This window comes from Aulonocara sp. 'chitande type north' Nkhata Bay, linkage group LG19 (genome assembly GCF_057382095.1).
Source record: "Aulonocara sp. 'chitande type north' Nkhata Bay isolate Kocher_YH1m ecotype deep benthic linkage group LG19, A_spYH_male_GT1.1, whole genome shotgun sequence".
Lineage (NCBI taxonomy): Eukaryota > Metazoa > Chordata > Actinopteri > Cichliformes > Cichlidae > Aulonocara > Aulonocara sp. 'chitande type north' Nkhata Bay.
Window position 1 is genome coordinate 25,699,815 of NC_141362.1, and position 13,683 is coordinate 25,713,497.

Here is a 13,683-nt window from a genome sequence, read left to right on the forward strand (position 1 = left end):
GGTAATCATCATAAAAAGAGTGACTTACTGAGTAAGACGGGGCTATTTCAAAGCAACCTACAGCTGCAGGAAAAGAAATGCTGGCTTTCACAAAGCAAGGCGTAGCTGTTTAAGAGAAAGATGTGTGTGCTGACTTTGCATTCCACAGCAGCCTGCGGTTTCCCTCCCCTTTGTACCTGACCAATTTTGCCTCATTTGTCTCCCTGCTCATTTTGCATACCATCAGGTGCGGTTCTCTCCACTCCGTTTAAACCAGGATTCTCTCTTGCACACGCACACACACACAAGCGCACCACGCACGCACAAAATGGGTGTACTGCTATGAAATCAAAACTTGCTGAGCTTGTTGGACAAAGAACATAAAACGAGATTAACATACACGTTTGCATTTTTACACAGGTTCCAACACGGAGACGCTTTACAAACAGGTCGGTTTTTATTTTTATTGGAATACATATGGTCTGCTGTACAGCTTCAAGAGACCTACATGCAGAGTGCGCCAGCCACAGAAAGGTTAAAACATGCACAATGTATTAAGTTTAAATTGAAAAGAAAAAAAAAAAAGCCTCCCCACACAGTACGCCTGGCATTGCTGACACAGAGAAGCAGTAATCAATCATAAAACAATTTTGATCTGATTTTAATTACATATACGTCTGTGTTTGACACCTCTGTCTGTCAGTCTCCTTGTTCTGCACACACATTTATATACACTCATCTATTAATAAAACCCAAATAAACAAACAAATAAACGCCTCATTTGTACAGTTCAGAAATTCTTAGATGTGGATGAATCAGCGTTAAGAGAGAGAGAACATCCAGTTAAACAAAAATGTATTATTTTAATTTGTTATCCGATTGTTCCTGTTAAGATTGTGTGTTTTCAATATATACACATGTCTGGGGACCTGCACCCTTCTTTCTTTGGCAGCACTTTCAAACATACAGCACAGAAGATGTACAAACCCTGAATTTATGAGCGAGAGGCTGGAGCAGTGAATGGTCCCCGATTTAAAAAGAAAACACGAAACCAAAAAAGAGAAAAGGGGTCGACACGTGTTGAACCGCTCAACATCGGAGACCTGCTCAGCTCTGATAAAACGCACGTGACTCTCACTCTTCAAAGACCATCGCTCGACGCTGGCTTCTCTCTTTCTCTTTTTCCTCATCCACGGTGCGTCATCATGTCTCCAAGTTGTGAGAAACGTCTTGCATTAAAACTACCAAGCACAAAATACATGAAGAAGAACTCTCCAGGAGTGTGACAAAGAAAAAGGAGATACATTACCTCGAAAAACAAAAAAGTCTTTAAGTCAAGATGGACAAATACTTTATATATTTCAGTAATAAGGCCCACTTTACAAAATTAGTTTTTCCTTAAATAAAATCTATCCAATATAGATTCCAAAATAAGACATCTTTTGTTTAACAAAGAGAAAAAAAATACATAAGAAGAGAGATGACAGAGAAAAGACAAACCTCACTTATATTTCCCCTTTATTTCAGAACCTTAAGAGACACCGTGTCCTCCTGGGGAAACTTTTGCACCATCTCTGTAAACTGTAAATACTGTGGAATGATTTTGGCACATTGTTAAAAGGCTGAGACGCAAACATGATTTTTCACTGAGTGCATGCCAGTTTCCTTTACCTGCTGAGATGATTCTTGAAAAGAAACAGATAATAAACCCTACATAACCAGCTGTGGTACATTCAGCAAACAGCTACGGACAATTTTGGGGGCACAGAAGAGAAAACGTTTTAACAATGGGGGACTTGAAGGGGGCATTAGTTGTTTAAGTGCTGGTTAAGTGCAGATTACAGCCTGTGACACCCCAATGACACCATAACCCTGGCTTCACAATGGAGGCATTTGAGGACAAGGGCCTGCTAACATTCCTCCAATCTCCACTAAGTACATTCTAGTCTACTTTTATAAAAGGAAAAACAAAATAACGGATGTTTATAGATATACCAACACATCTTCAGAGGATTTCTCTTAACTCTTTAGCTGGTATCCTAGCAGGAAAGCAGAAGCAGCCTCTTTTTGTTTTTAAACAGCAGCTATTACACCATTGCTGTAATTCAGTCCACATTCAACCATCAATCACAAATCAGAGGAGACATCAGGAAAAGAAAACAGCCCCGGAATCCTTAAAACCTGTGAAATTATCACTGCAGCTCCCCCAAAAACCAATTAGTACATTCCACCATATTAACACTGCACCAACTTTCACCGAAGCATTGAGTAAGACCTGTCGCCTGTGAGCAGTTGCATTTTGCACAATCACATAAGCGCACACAGATGCCACGGGTGGTCTTCATGCTGGGACAGTCCAGCTGAGTCTCACTGGATGGAGTGGATGTTCGATCAGGTTTAGCAGTAGCGTTTGGGAACATTGGGGCCTTAGAAGGAAGAAAGGTGGATCGCATAGTTTCAACTTTGACCTTTACCCAGCCCGGCTTGCTTTGAACCCGACCTTGAGGAGGAGAAACCTGCCACGCATCGTAAAACCTACAGTTTCTGACAGCTGGAACACCCCCACCCCGAACTCAAACACTCTTTAGGGAAAGAAAGGACGAGAAAGATTCAAAAGAAACAACTCACAGATGGAGAAATGCTTCACAGTGGTGCTGCTTAGGGATCGGTGGTGGAGCATCACGTTGGATTGGAGGGAAACAGTAACAAGAACTTTATGGCCCATGAGGCAGGATAATGGGCTGTGGCTCAGGTGCTTGCATCACCATCCTGACCCACAAACGCCCTCCAGCCAACTCAGGGCTCTGCAGACGCCACTTGAGCTTTAAATGAGAACCCTCGCTGACATATCAACAACAGCAACAAACGCACTAAGAGAAGAGCACGTGTATATGTGGGAGAAACTGAAACTCGATACCCCCCCCTGGATGTTTTAATTATCATCATGTGCACGTCACTGCCAAGCTGGCCATTTTTGACGCTCCTGTATTTAGAAGCCCTGAAATCAAGATGTAGAGACAGGATTAGACCCAGACCTGACCTTTCACCTTTCAGCTACTCAGGGAACTGCCCATCATTTTCTGGTGACAGGCCTCTGGCCTTCAATAAAACGAGCCTCTGCACCAGTAGCACACATCACTGCTGTTTAGGGAAAAGGTTTTCCTTTTAGGAAGTGAGAATCTAAGGAAAATACAGAGAAACAGAGGGAGGAGGAAGGGACACTTGATTTTTAGCAAAATCCTAAAAGGAAAGTTAAAATTGGTCGAAAAGATGAGAGACTGGGGACGAGAGGGCATTCTCTCTTGGTAAATGAGAAGTAGAAGAATAACAGAGGGAGCACAGGAGGACTACATGATCATCATGTCTTGGCTTGTGCACTGAGAGCTCTAAACAGTGCGTCTGGTCCGTTTTTGCGCCATCATAAAGCCGGCGGAGGCGGCTAGTCACAAAGCAAGCCTTTCAGAGGCGGAGCTGCACCCTGTGACTCTGACAGTCAAATCCACACAGCGGCGTGACTCGTGTCCTTTAACAGTTTCAGGGAGGATTTCCCCTAAAAATAATTTTACAATGTCAACCAAAACTATTCTCAAATAAAAGAAAAATGCAATTAAATGCAAACGGAACAAATCAAAACCTTACATGTTTGTATTGCATGTTATTTATGTTTACTGCAAGTGTAAGGAAATTGTGCGATGGTCTGAATTTGTTGGGACAGTTTACCTCTTATACCGCATCTCAAGGCACAGACGAACATGCTGTAGATATTACTGCAAGAAGGTAAACATAATGGAAAGACAGACTGGTGAAAATGTGCACTCCTAAAGGTAAACTTTTAGTTTTAACCTAGCAAACTTCTCACTTACACAGTCATCACCTCTTTTTGTACACGATGACGGCTGAAATGGTTACAGATATTGCAGTGGGGGTGGGGGGGACAGTTTAATTGCATATAATCTCCTGCTTGCATAAACTGTAAAGTGACAAAGTGGCAACAGACAGAGGTCCTGCCATTAGGCAGATCTTTTCACAATAAAAGAACCTGCACATATGTGGAGACTAATAAATATTACAGCTTGATGGTGGCTGGTAGAATACAGGAGACCAAAAAACAAAAACAAAAAAAAAAAACAAAAAAAATAAGTGAACCAGATCATCCCCAGCAGGGTCCGACAACACAGCATTAAAATCCACAACAGCAGAGGAGCCAGATGGAGAGCAGGCTTTTAAAAAGTCCCAAGTTCTTTCACAGATCCAGAACTTGGTCCAGAGTTGTCACAGTTATGGTTCTGTTTTTCTCTCTTTCCCCCCCCTTGTCTACAGTTTAACAGATGCGAGAGACAAAGAATGCAGTCGTGTTGGATCGGAGCATTAAGCCATCGAGCAATTGGTCATTCTCAGCTGCATTCCTCCTGAGCAACATTCATAAATTTTGTTCTAGGATTAAAAGTTTACATAGCCTGTCATTCTGCAGTCAATCTTCTGCAACGGTCTCAAGATCCTGCCGGTGCCTGTTGATAGACTTTATGGAGAAACTTGAATACGTCAGCAGGGTTTCTGATGACCTCAGCAAAAAACCAAACAAAAAAAACACCTCATTTTATTACTGGCCGGTGGCTAAATTGAATTCTACTGCACAGTCTCCGCCGTAGTGGCCCCTGGCAATGAGTGATTGCTCCAACATACCAACCCACCAGGTGTTGTTTATCGTCGTAACAAAATAATACACCTCTATAGAAATAAGAAAGAGAGACACTAGCACGATTCGCACGGCGAACCAAGTCACGTACAAGCAGGACTGTCACTTCCTGGTTAGAAGTCCAACGCCCTTGGGTCGTTCCTATGACTGGTGTGTACACATTACTTATGGCATCACTAAAAAAATGTCCCACCCTGCCAGGCCATGGTTGCTGGTAATCGAAAGTCCAAAGTTCAGTTCAAACAGAAACTCCATTTTTGCTATGGCTCTTTCAAAACACATGGATGAGGACAGTTGCAACAGCTGTAAAATACTGAACCATGGAAACTGTGTCATGGTTTGAGGTTATAAACAATGCCACCCCCCATCCTCTTGTTTTTTATTTATTTATTTTTTCTTCTTGCATGTGCATTCCATTTCATTGCGTGCAGTCCACTTTCTTTTTTCAAATGACACGGTTGAGAAGAAAGCGAAAGGATGATGCAGAACAGGAAGCGAATTACAAAAGAATCAAAATAACAGAAAAACATAAACAAGGTCCTGGCCTGTGAAGACAAAAGAAAAAAGAAAAATGTGTCTGTGTGTACGTCTGTATTTGTATTTGTGTGTGTGTGTGTGTGTGCGTGCACCTAAAAATCCAGCCAACCGGCAACCCTTTAAGCATGCTGAGTCACAATCTTTCAAGTGTTCTTCATTTATTACTTAGAAACATGCAAATCTTCATTCAGCATCTAAGACCTCAAATTAAATCCAGTTTGAGGTTACCGCGTGCTGGAAAGTCGGGATATGGGCTGAAATTAAACCGAACGTTAAAAATGTGGATGTGTTTGCTTCTTGTTTTGTGGATACGTTTGCATGGCTTGTGTTTGGTGAAGGGGGGACGGGATGGGATTGGATGAAGGTTTTCAGAAGGAAAAACGAGTCTGAAACAAAACCGAGGGGAATTCGCTTCCTGTTTTTGGTCACATTTAAAGTAGCGATCGTTTGGTTTTATAGAGAATCCTACGGGAAAATCCAGCCCTGTGAGAGAGAAAGATGCGCTGCTGTTGACTGAGGATTGGGTTCGTCTTTTCAGTGATGAAGAAAAGTTGAAGTTCTGAAGCACAAGTGACATTTCCAGCTACTCTGAGGTTACTGTAACAAACTCTCTTGAGTCTATTTTCCTCCAACTCTGGCGCACAGGAAAATCTCCAGCCCTGCGCAGCGTGCCAGCCTCTCCCTTGTCAAGTTTCAGGATTACACTATAATACATCCAACAGAAGAAGCAGAAGATAATACACTGGCCGGTGAGGAAACCTCCAAAAACACTGTACAGGCGCTGACCTTCCATGCACGGCTTTTTCTGGAACAGTTTTGAATAGGAAGAAGCGTCCATGTCTCAGCATACACTCATCATCAGGTCGGTGGTTTGTTGTTCAGTGTGGCTGCAAAACTGTTGTCTGCTGGAGGTGGTGGTGATCTATGTAGCCGTCATTTGATGGGAAACTAGCGCTTGGCCCTTATTTTGCAGTTGAGAGCTTAATGGAGTGCTGTTATGGGAGGGGAAAAAATGAATAGAAAAGAGACACATTTAATCCTTCATTTTTAAAAAATGTTATCGTAACTATTCATCTTTGTTAGAAACATGACTGGTCTGTAATTTCCTTATAATTTCGTGGAAAGTTTGCCAGAAAGAACAAGATAATTTGCAAGCAATTATTGGGGAAAAATATTGAGACCGAGCTCATTGGTACACTTCCAATTTAAATCACAATTTTTAATTTCCAGTCTTTTAGTCTTTTACGGCAAATCAGCTGTACATGTAAAATGTGAATATCATTAGTATGATGGAGGAATGAGGTCTCCAATCCTAAATGAAGTTACTGTATGCTTATCCGGGTTCAAAGTGAGCTTTTCTCTCATTTTCCATAATTTATCCCTAATTATGCTGGTCTTTCCAGAGGAAGTCACCAAAAAAAGCATATTTAAACTTGAGAATTTTGCTGCAGCACAGTTTGTAAACTGCCTTGTGCAAAGATTTCATCACTGTCGCTATGACGATAATATATAAATAGAAGGAGAAAGCCCCTTTATAGATGAGACGCTGTTCCAAAAGGGGTAATTAATAATTGTATATTTTAATTAACTATCAGGAGTTAAAAGAAAAGAAAATCCAGCCACCTCCTACCTGCCCCACTTGCTTCAATCCTGCTCCTCACTTGGTCTAATGTTGCTCTGACTGACGCTGGCTCCACGGTCTGCCTCCTGCTCCGCTCCTCCCCTCAGCTCTGGCTCCTAAGCCTTGCCCCCGACTGGACCAGGGCTCCCCTCCTCTAGAGGCTCCAGGTGTCCTGCTTATCCGATCGTAAGAGGTCCCCAGATCACTACTGGGTATCTGTCGTCTCCAAGAGGCTGGGCTGTGACTCGGGTTTGGACTGGGGTCCAAGTTATCAGAAGCCTGGAAGAAAGAAATTACATTTAAAAACTGGCTGTTGTATTAACTGGCATCCGAAATAAGCGCTTTTCCAAGTTTAAGAGGAATAATTTGGATTTCTTTGCTGAAATTTAATGCCAAACTCTGGAGTTTGTCTATAGGAGCTCTGGGCATTTTGTGGGGCCTTGCTCGGACCTTTGTCTTATGCGGGCATTGACTACATGCCGTTAATGTTAACTGGTGTGCGACAAGTAAAGTCTGCCATGTGGATTTCTGCCAGGGGAAAAATCCCCAACCAAAAACCCCAAACATACCCCAAGCTGAGAGATTTATAATTTGGCGGGCTCACTAGAAAACAAACCCCAAGTTTCTAGTTTGTGGTGGATACAATGGCACGTCCTCTCTCATAACCTCAGTAACCCTTCTCTAAGAAAGCGAGAGTTGGATGACGATGCAGTTCTTAAAGCACACAGAAACAGCACCCCACTCCTGTAATTTCAGTTTTTAAAAAAGCACCATAATTAGTGACATTTGGTGGGCTGGAGTTGGCTTCTGGTGCAGTTTTAGAAAGCATTCTTGCTAATTGGCTTTAATGGAGCCCTGCTGGTCTGCCTTTCACAGTCTCCTGGGGGAGACAGGAAATCAGTCACCAGTGAAGGCTGCCAAAGTGGGTGTGCTCAGTGTGGTCACTTCCTGCTTCAGTCACTGTGGGAGGAAACCGTCAAGTGGCATATTCTCCTTCTATGGTAAGTTAATGCTCCAAGACTGGGAGTTTTCACGAACTTTCCTCGAAATGGATGTAGAGTTCCTCCTACACCCAACGGGAGGTTTGTACCGTACAACACATGGCAGTGGAATTAAAATAATGCTTGGTTAAATAAAACCTGCAACAAAACCCCCCAAATACACACACATTGCACAAAAGTGCTGCTCTTTGACCAGCTTTTATATGTCAAATGAACAAGCCACATACTCTAAGATATTAAGAAAATTAGTTTGACTTTTGGGAAATAGTCTAAAGTTTCACATATCTATGAAAAATATGAAGCCAGACTAAAAAAAAAAAAAGAAGGTTGAAACAGGTTTTTCTGGAGTCTTTGTCCACATCAAATTACACTTTTTGTACAGACTAAACCAGGAAATGTTGCAGTATTTTTGTGAGTTTTACGTTTTCAGGATTATTTATTTATTTCACCTTTTCCCACCCAGTAAATCCCTCGAGATTTAATCAAATTTTCAAGGGAGAACTGGCCAGGAATGTCCTTTTAACAAAGCCAGCATAGCTGTTTAACCTGCTTCAGCTTTTATCTGGGGCACTGACATGAGAATGGCTTCTCTCCGCGCTTCCAACTGAAGGAGCATCTTGGCCAAAATACTGAAATATGACTAAGTGTGTCTGAGGATGAATTTTGCTCTTTGATGAACTTATGGCCAACAGATTTGTGAAATAAATACAATAGTGCATTCGAGTTCTTCCAGATCAGCTTTTTCTGTTTGTGGTTTCTTGTTTGCTGATGACTTGTTTCACAAGAGGTGGAACTTCCGACAATCTCACTGGTAATGATTTTAAAAATCAGGAGGACAGTTAACAGTGGATCAACTCTTGACTCCACACTTTACTGCCAGTATAATATGTTCTGGTGCCTCGCTCCTTGGCCAAACGTAAATTCACAGCTCATTCGAGTGCAGGCTGAAGTTTCCTACTGCTACAATGGGATGGAAGTACTACTGCTCTTGCAGTCTAAGGTGTGGAGTGACTGCCACAGAAAACAAGCAACCCCTATTTAAATGCCGGCCTGTTAGGCAATTCAAATCAAGTGTGCTTGGAATGCAATGCAAGCGGCTGTGTATGTGTGAACGTGTGTTGTGGAGCTGTGGCACACACACAGCTTTCCTTGCTTTTTTTTTTTCTTCTCTTAATATTGGATGTTGTTGTGCAGCATGCAGGACCGACTGTCAAATGTGGAACACCACATAGATGAGAAACCATGAACAAAACTTTATTTTTCAAAAAACATCAAGACATACATCATTACTAAATTACTAAAATTCTAAGAACTAAGGTGTTCCCTCTATGCCCGAACTAAACTTAAAACAAGAACTTGTGTCCTAATTAGCAATTGACAAAGCTTAAATCTTCATAGAAACTTCTTTCTTATGAGCAAAGAGGGAGACGCAGACTGCGGAAAATGCACCGGCAGTCTCGGCACAAGTTCGCGGGCGGAGGGTGGACGAAGAGGGAGTACAAGGTTTTGAAGTGGTGGCTGATGACTTTTACGCTGAAAATTATTACAGCATCAGAAAAAGACTCCTCACCCCTCGTTTCATTCCATCCATTCAACGGCTGCTGATTGCTCGCCACATCAAAATGGACGACGTCAAAGTCTGCACGGTGGTGGAAACTCTCTTGCACTAACTAAAATTGGTAAAGAACTTTTTCTTTTTTTTTTTTTTTTTGCCTGTCCCGTTTGGCTCTTTTGCCATCAGAATTGTTGTCTAAAGGCAAAGAAAGATGCCCAACAGATTTACTTTACCAAATTGACCATCCCAGCCTTGCCGTAATGGTCCATTTGATTCACCTTTTATTGTTTATTTTATTTTCACTTACTGAATACGGGACAGACTTGACTACGGGACAGACTTGACTCAGCTTTCCTTGCTAGCATGCTTATTGTTAGCAGCAATGCTAACCATCAAGCCATCTGCTCATACTTGTAGTACAAAGGGTAACTGATGCCACTGCACAAATTTGAACATCGTAGAAGCTCTAAAAGGATAAAAGATTGAATGAGTCTCGATAAATGCCATCACTACAAGCCAAAGCAGTTGATAGTTTAGTCACGCTGCTAAAGTGTTGGTTCAGATAAACTAGATATGACCATGACCTTTCACTGGAGGAAAAGATGTCTGTCTGTCTCTATTATAAATAACCTCTAGATAATTTATACATGAGGTTCAAAAGTGAAAGCTAATCAATAAGCTATCAGTCTGCCCAGGGTGCTGAGGGTACTTATAGGAATTGGGAGTGTTTTCTCCTCCTTAATGCCTATCGACCAATATGTCCTCACTGGTCCACAGAAAGCTGATTTTCAGTCTGCTCTCCTTCCATCACCAGGGCATGAAAGATAGTCACAACAATCTGATGTTTAAATCTCTAGAAGAAAAACTAGATTTTTTAAAATGTTCTTCATTCATCATTTTAAGGTTCAAAGACAATTTTACAAGGAGCAAACATGTCAAACAAAAACAAACTTTGATGAATCAAGAGGAACACAGATGCCCACCCAGCTGAATAACAACTGATGGGGTGTCAGTTAATGATGTTGAGAGCGGCTCCGTCTGCAACCTTGTAATAACACAACCCTCTTTTATCAACCCCTGACACTGCAAACACAGACTAATCCCAACCTTCCACTGTCCTAAGTACAGCTGTATTTATCCAAGCCTCTTGGGAACGGACGCAGTTCAGACCGCTGAAATATTCTACAAATCCAAACCAAAGATGATCGGCTTTGCTCCAAGACACGCTTCAAAGCCCAGTTTTGTTTTTGAAGAAACTTATTTTTTATTGCACTGGGGTAATTTCTGCACATAATTGCTATCCAAATCGAGTGACCAGTTCATGCATGAAATGTCATGATGAACAAGGTTCTACCGCACAGTGGATTTGGGAAATTCCTACAATAAAATTAAAAAGTGCACGAGTGACAAAAAAATGAACAGGGGGACGGTGGTTTAACAGTTCACAGCCGATCTTAAACAACGAAGACAGGACTTGTTCGATGGTTCCGGGTTCCCGGACCACAAAGCATCAGTGATGTGGGACAGGAGGCTTATCTTAAGTAGTTGTGGTTGTGAAATTGCAGAGCTAAGGTCGAGGCCGAGTGGCACTGAGTGGGCACTGCATAATGGGAGCATTAAAAAAAAACAAAAACTCAAGGTTATTTTGTTAATGCCAGGGTTTTATGATAAAGAAAAAGAGCAAGGCCCTTCACACTTTTTCTACCAGTCTGCTAAATATCAGTGATGAAAGGGGGCATTTGGGGGTTGGGGCTCAGTGTTGGGTAGATTTCATTAAGCCCATTGATGATAATGACTAGGGAGGAGTCCTGCAGGCAATTATAGCTCCAAGGCCATGTTAGCTGTACTGAAAGACCCAAAACCCCAGATTTCCCCTGACACGTTACTGAACATGCATGACAGCGATCCATGACGATGTATTTATAAATCGCAGCATCACTACATACAAAATACATGTGAAATATTATTCACACTCCATTTTTTATGATCTCACATACATGATATCACAATATAATCACAATGGCCCACATAGCCTCACATATTACATTGTGCTAACAGTGGAAAAGTCTGCCACACCTAAATTGAAATTTTTTAAATTAAGCTCTTATAAACAGTGACAACATACTATGTACAAAACAAAGTCATAAAATAAAGTCGCAGACCTTAACAGACACCTTTGCTTATTACATGGTGTCTTCCAGAATAGCAAACTGAGTCTCTCACTGATGTGGTAGAACATTCACATAGGAGAAAGCTATTTTCTTCTCCTTGAGGTTTTTCTAACCTACTTTTCCCCCTGTTGAGGTCTTTTTCATTTCCATCCTTACTACTTTCTGTCCCACCCTTTTCTCTTTGTGCTTACTGGGGCAGCAGGAGTGGGGCCTGCAGAACTGCTGTGCTAAGCTTGAAGTCACGGAGCCTGGCGTCAGGGAAAAATACCAGCTGAGCTCTAATGCAAAGTGGACACACCAGGAGCTAAGGCCTGCAGCTGCACTTTGTGTGGAGTCTTTATCTTCATGCTAAAACTATTTGCAGAGAACAATACTCTAAGCGCAATACCAACTTTATTAATTGAGTATCACCAATTCATTTTTTTAAATTTACAAATGCTTGAGAAATGTACCAAGAAAACAGACTCAAGGAACATTAAGCATATTTCAAAGCAGAACAAAAATGAAAATAAAGTTGCATCCAATAGCCACGTGTTTTATATCATATCTGATAAAAACAAAAGCCTATAAAACTGAATCTACTACAGGAAAGTGTTAACAACCTGAAGTCAGTTTTCCTTACCGGTGGCTGCTGTGAATATGATCGGCTCCAGGACTGAGAGGTAACGGGTGCATGGGGTATGGCCCTTCCCAACCCTCCTGTTTCCATAGGGGGAGACTGAGAGATCTTACGCATGTACACCTGGGACAAAGAGAAAATTCCCTCGATTATTTTTTTCCTTTGTGTGTGAAATTACTTTGATATACACTTATTAACTTTCCCCACCTCAGCAGGGGACGGCTTGGCTCCCTTCTGTGCTGCAGCATTTCCGCCGCCTCCGTTTCCACTGTTTACAGAGTCCTCTGTGTCAAAGGTGGTTGCCCTGTAAGCCCTCCACGTTGTTGCAGTTTCGGTTTCATCTTCAGACCCGCCATCTGTCATTGCTCTCGTACTCCTTCCTCGACTTCCCTCGTCCACAGACATGGCGCTTTTGTTCCTCCAGGGGCTTCTCACGGTCACATTCTTCATATCTGGCAAACTGTCTTCGTGTGACGGTTGGCTTTGCCGTTGGCTTCTCCAGCTGGTGACGGTGGTCGTGCTGCTGCTGCTCTCAAATCCTGATTCTGTGTCGTTGAAGTCTGAGGAAGTGACGTCCGGGGACTGGAGGCTAAAGTTGCTGCGCTGGCAGCACAGGTGGCTGGTGGTGGTCTCCACCCTGGAAGAGTTGTGGAGTTTAGACCTTGATGATGAATCACTGTGGCTGTGTGGCCCACAGTCCTGGTCCTGGCATGGCCGCAAAGTGATCTCACTCTTGGGTATGGAGATCTCATATGGGACGGAAATACTGCCATGATGATCAGTGTTTGGGCCTGGCAATATATATAAAATGATACATTTATACAGATGCAACAAGTTGACAGTAAGTTGACATGTGCTTTAAAATATCAGTTTTTGGGGGGTGCAAAATTAATCTCGGTCCAACAGTTTGGCTCAGGACAAAAACAAATAACATCCTATCAGCTTAAGTTTGTGTTTAATGCTTGTTAGCAAATATTACCATGTCACTAGGCTCTCTTTTCTTTCCCCTCATCTGTAACCAGTCAAGGCAGGTGGCTGCCTATCCCTGAGCCACAAGGCTCAGGGGGTGGGGGGGATTGTTGGGATTTTCTGAGTTGAACTGAATAAAGATGATCATCTCAGGGAACACAATTTCATTCTGCAGAGAGACAGATGGTTCTGCCGCCAACATGACTAGGGGTTAATTACATTAAAACACCCAATCCTATAGAAGACAAAAGCACATTTACAGACTGCTACAAAAAAACCTTTACTGAGGTTTAATGTTGGGGAAGCAGATGCCGATGACTGATAGGTGTTCACCATGCACCACTTTCTGGACATATAATAATGGGGCTTGTAGCAGGTTTAATTACCCTAACAGCCTGTCCAAAAGGTGTGCTACAGTTTTGTGAGTGCTGCAAGTTGTGAGCACTAATTAGAAGGTTTCACGTGACAACAAATAAAAATGTTGTCTTTACTGTACTATTTAGAATTAGTATCTAGATCCTGTCCTGAAAAATGC

At 42.2% G+C, this 13,683-nt stretch overlaps 1 protein-coding gene across 3 annotated transcripts in view; it reads right to left on the minus strand.

The window, feature by feature from the left end:
- Positions 1-420: 420 nt before the first annotated feature.
- Positions 421-13,683, minus strand: part of luzp1 (leucine zipper protein 1) — a 56,603-nt gene continuing 43,340 nt past the window's right edge. For all 3 annotated transcript variants that reach the window (XM_086274602.1, XM_086274601.1, XM_086274603.1), the window contains 4 exons: positions 12,387-12,970; positions 12,183-12,302; positions 6,843-7,112; positions 421-6,204 (listed from right to left, as the gene is read on the minus strand). In XM_086274602.1, the coding sequence (XP_086130728.1) occupies positions 6,879-7,112; positions 12,183-12,302; positions 12,387-12,970 (938 nt within the window). In that variant the 3' untranslated portion in view covers positions 421-6,204; positions 6,843-6,878. The remainder of the gene's footprint in view (positions 6,205-6,842; positions 7,113-12,182; positions 12,303-12,386; positions 12,971-13,683) is intronic.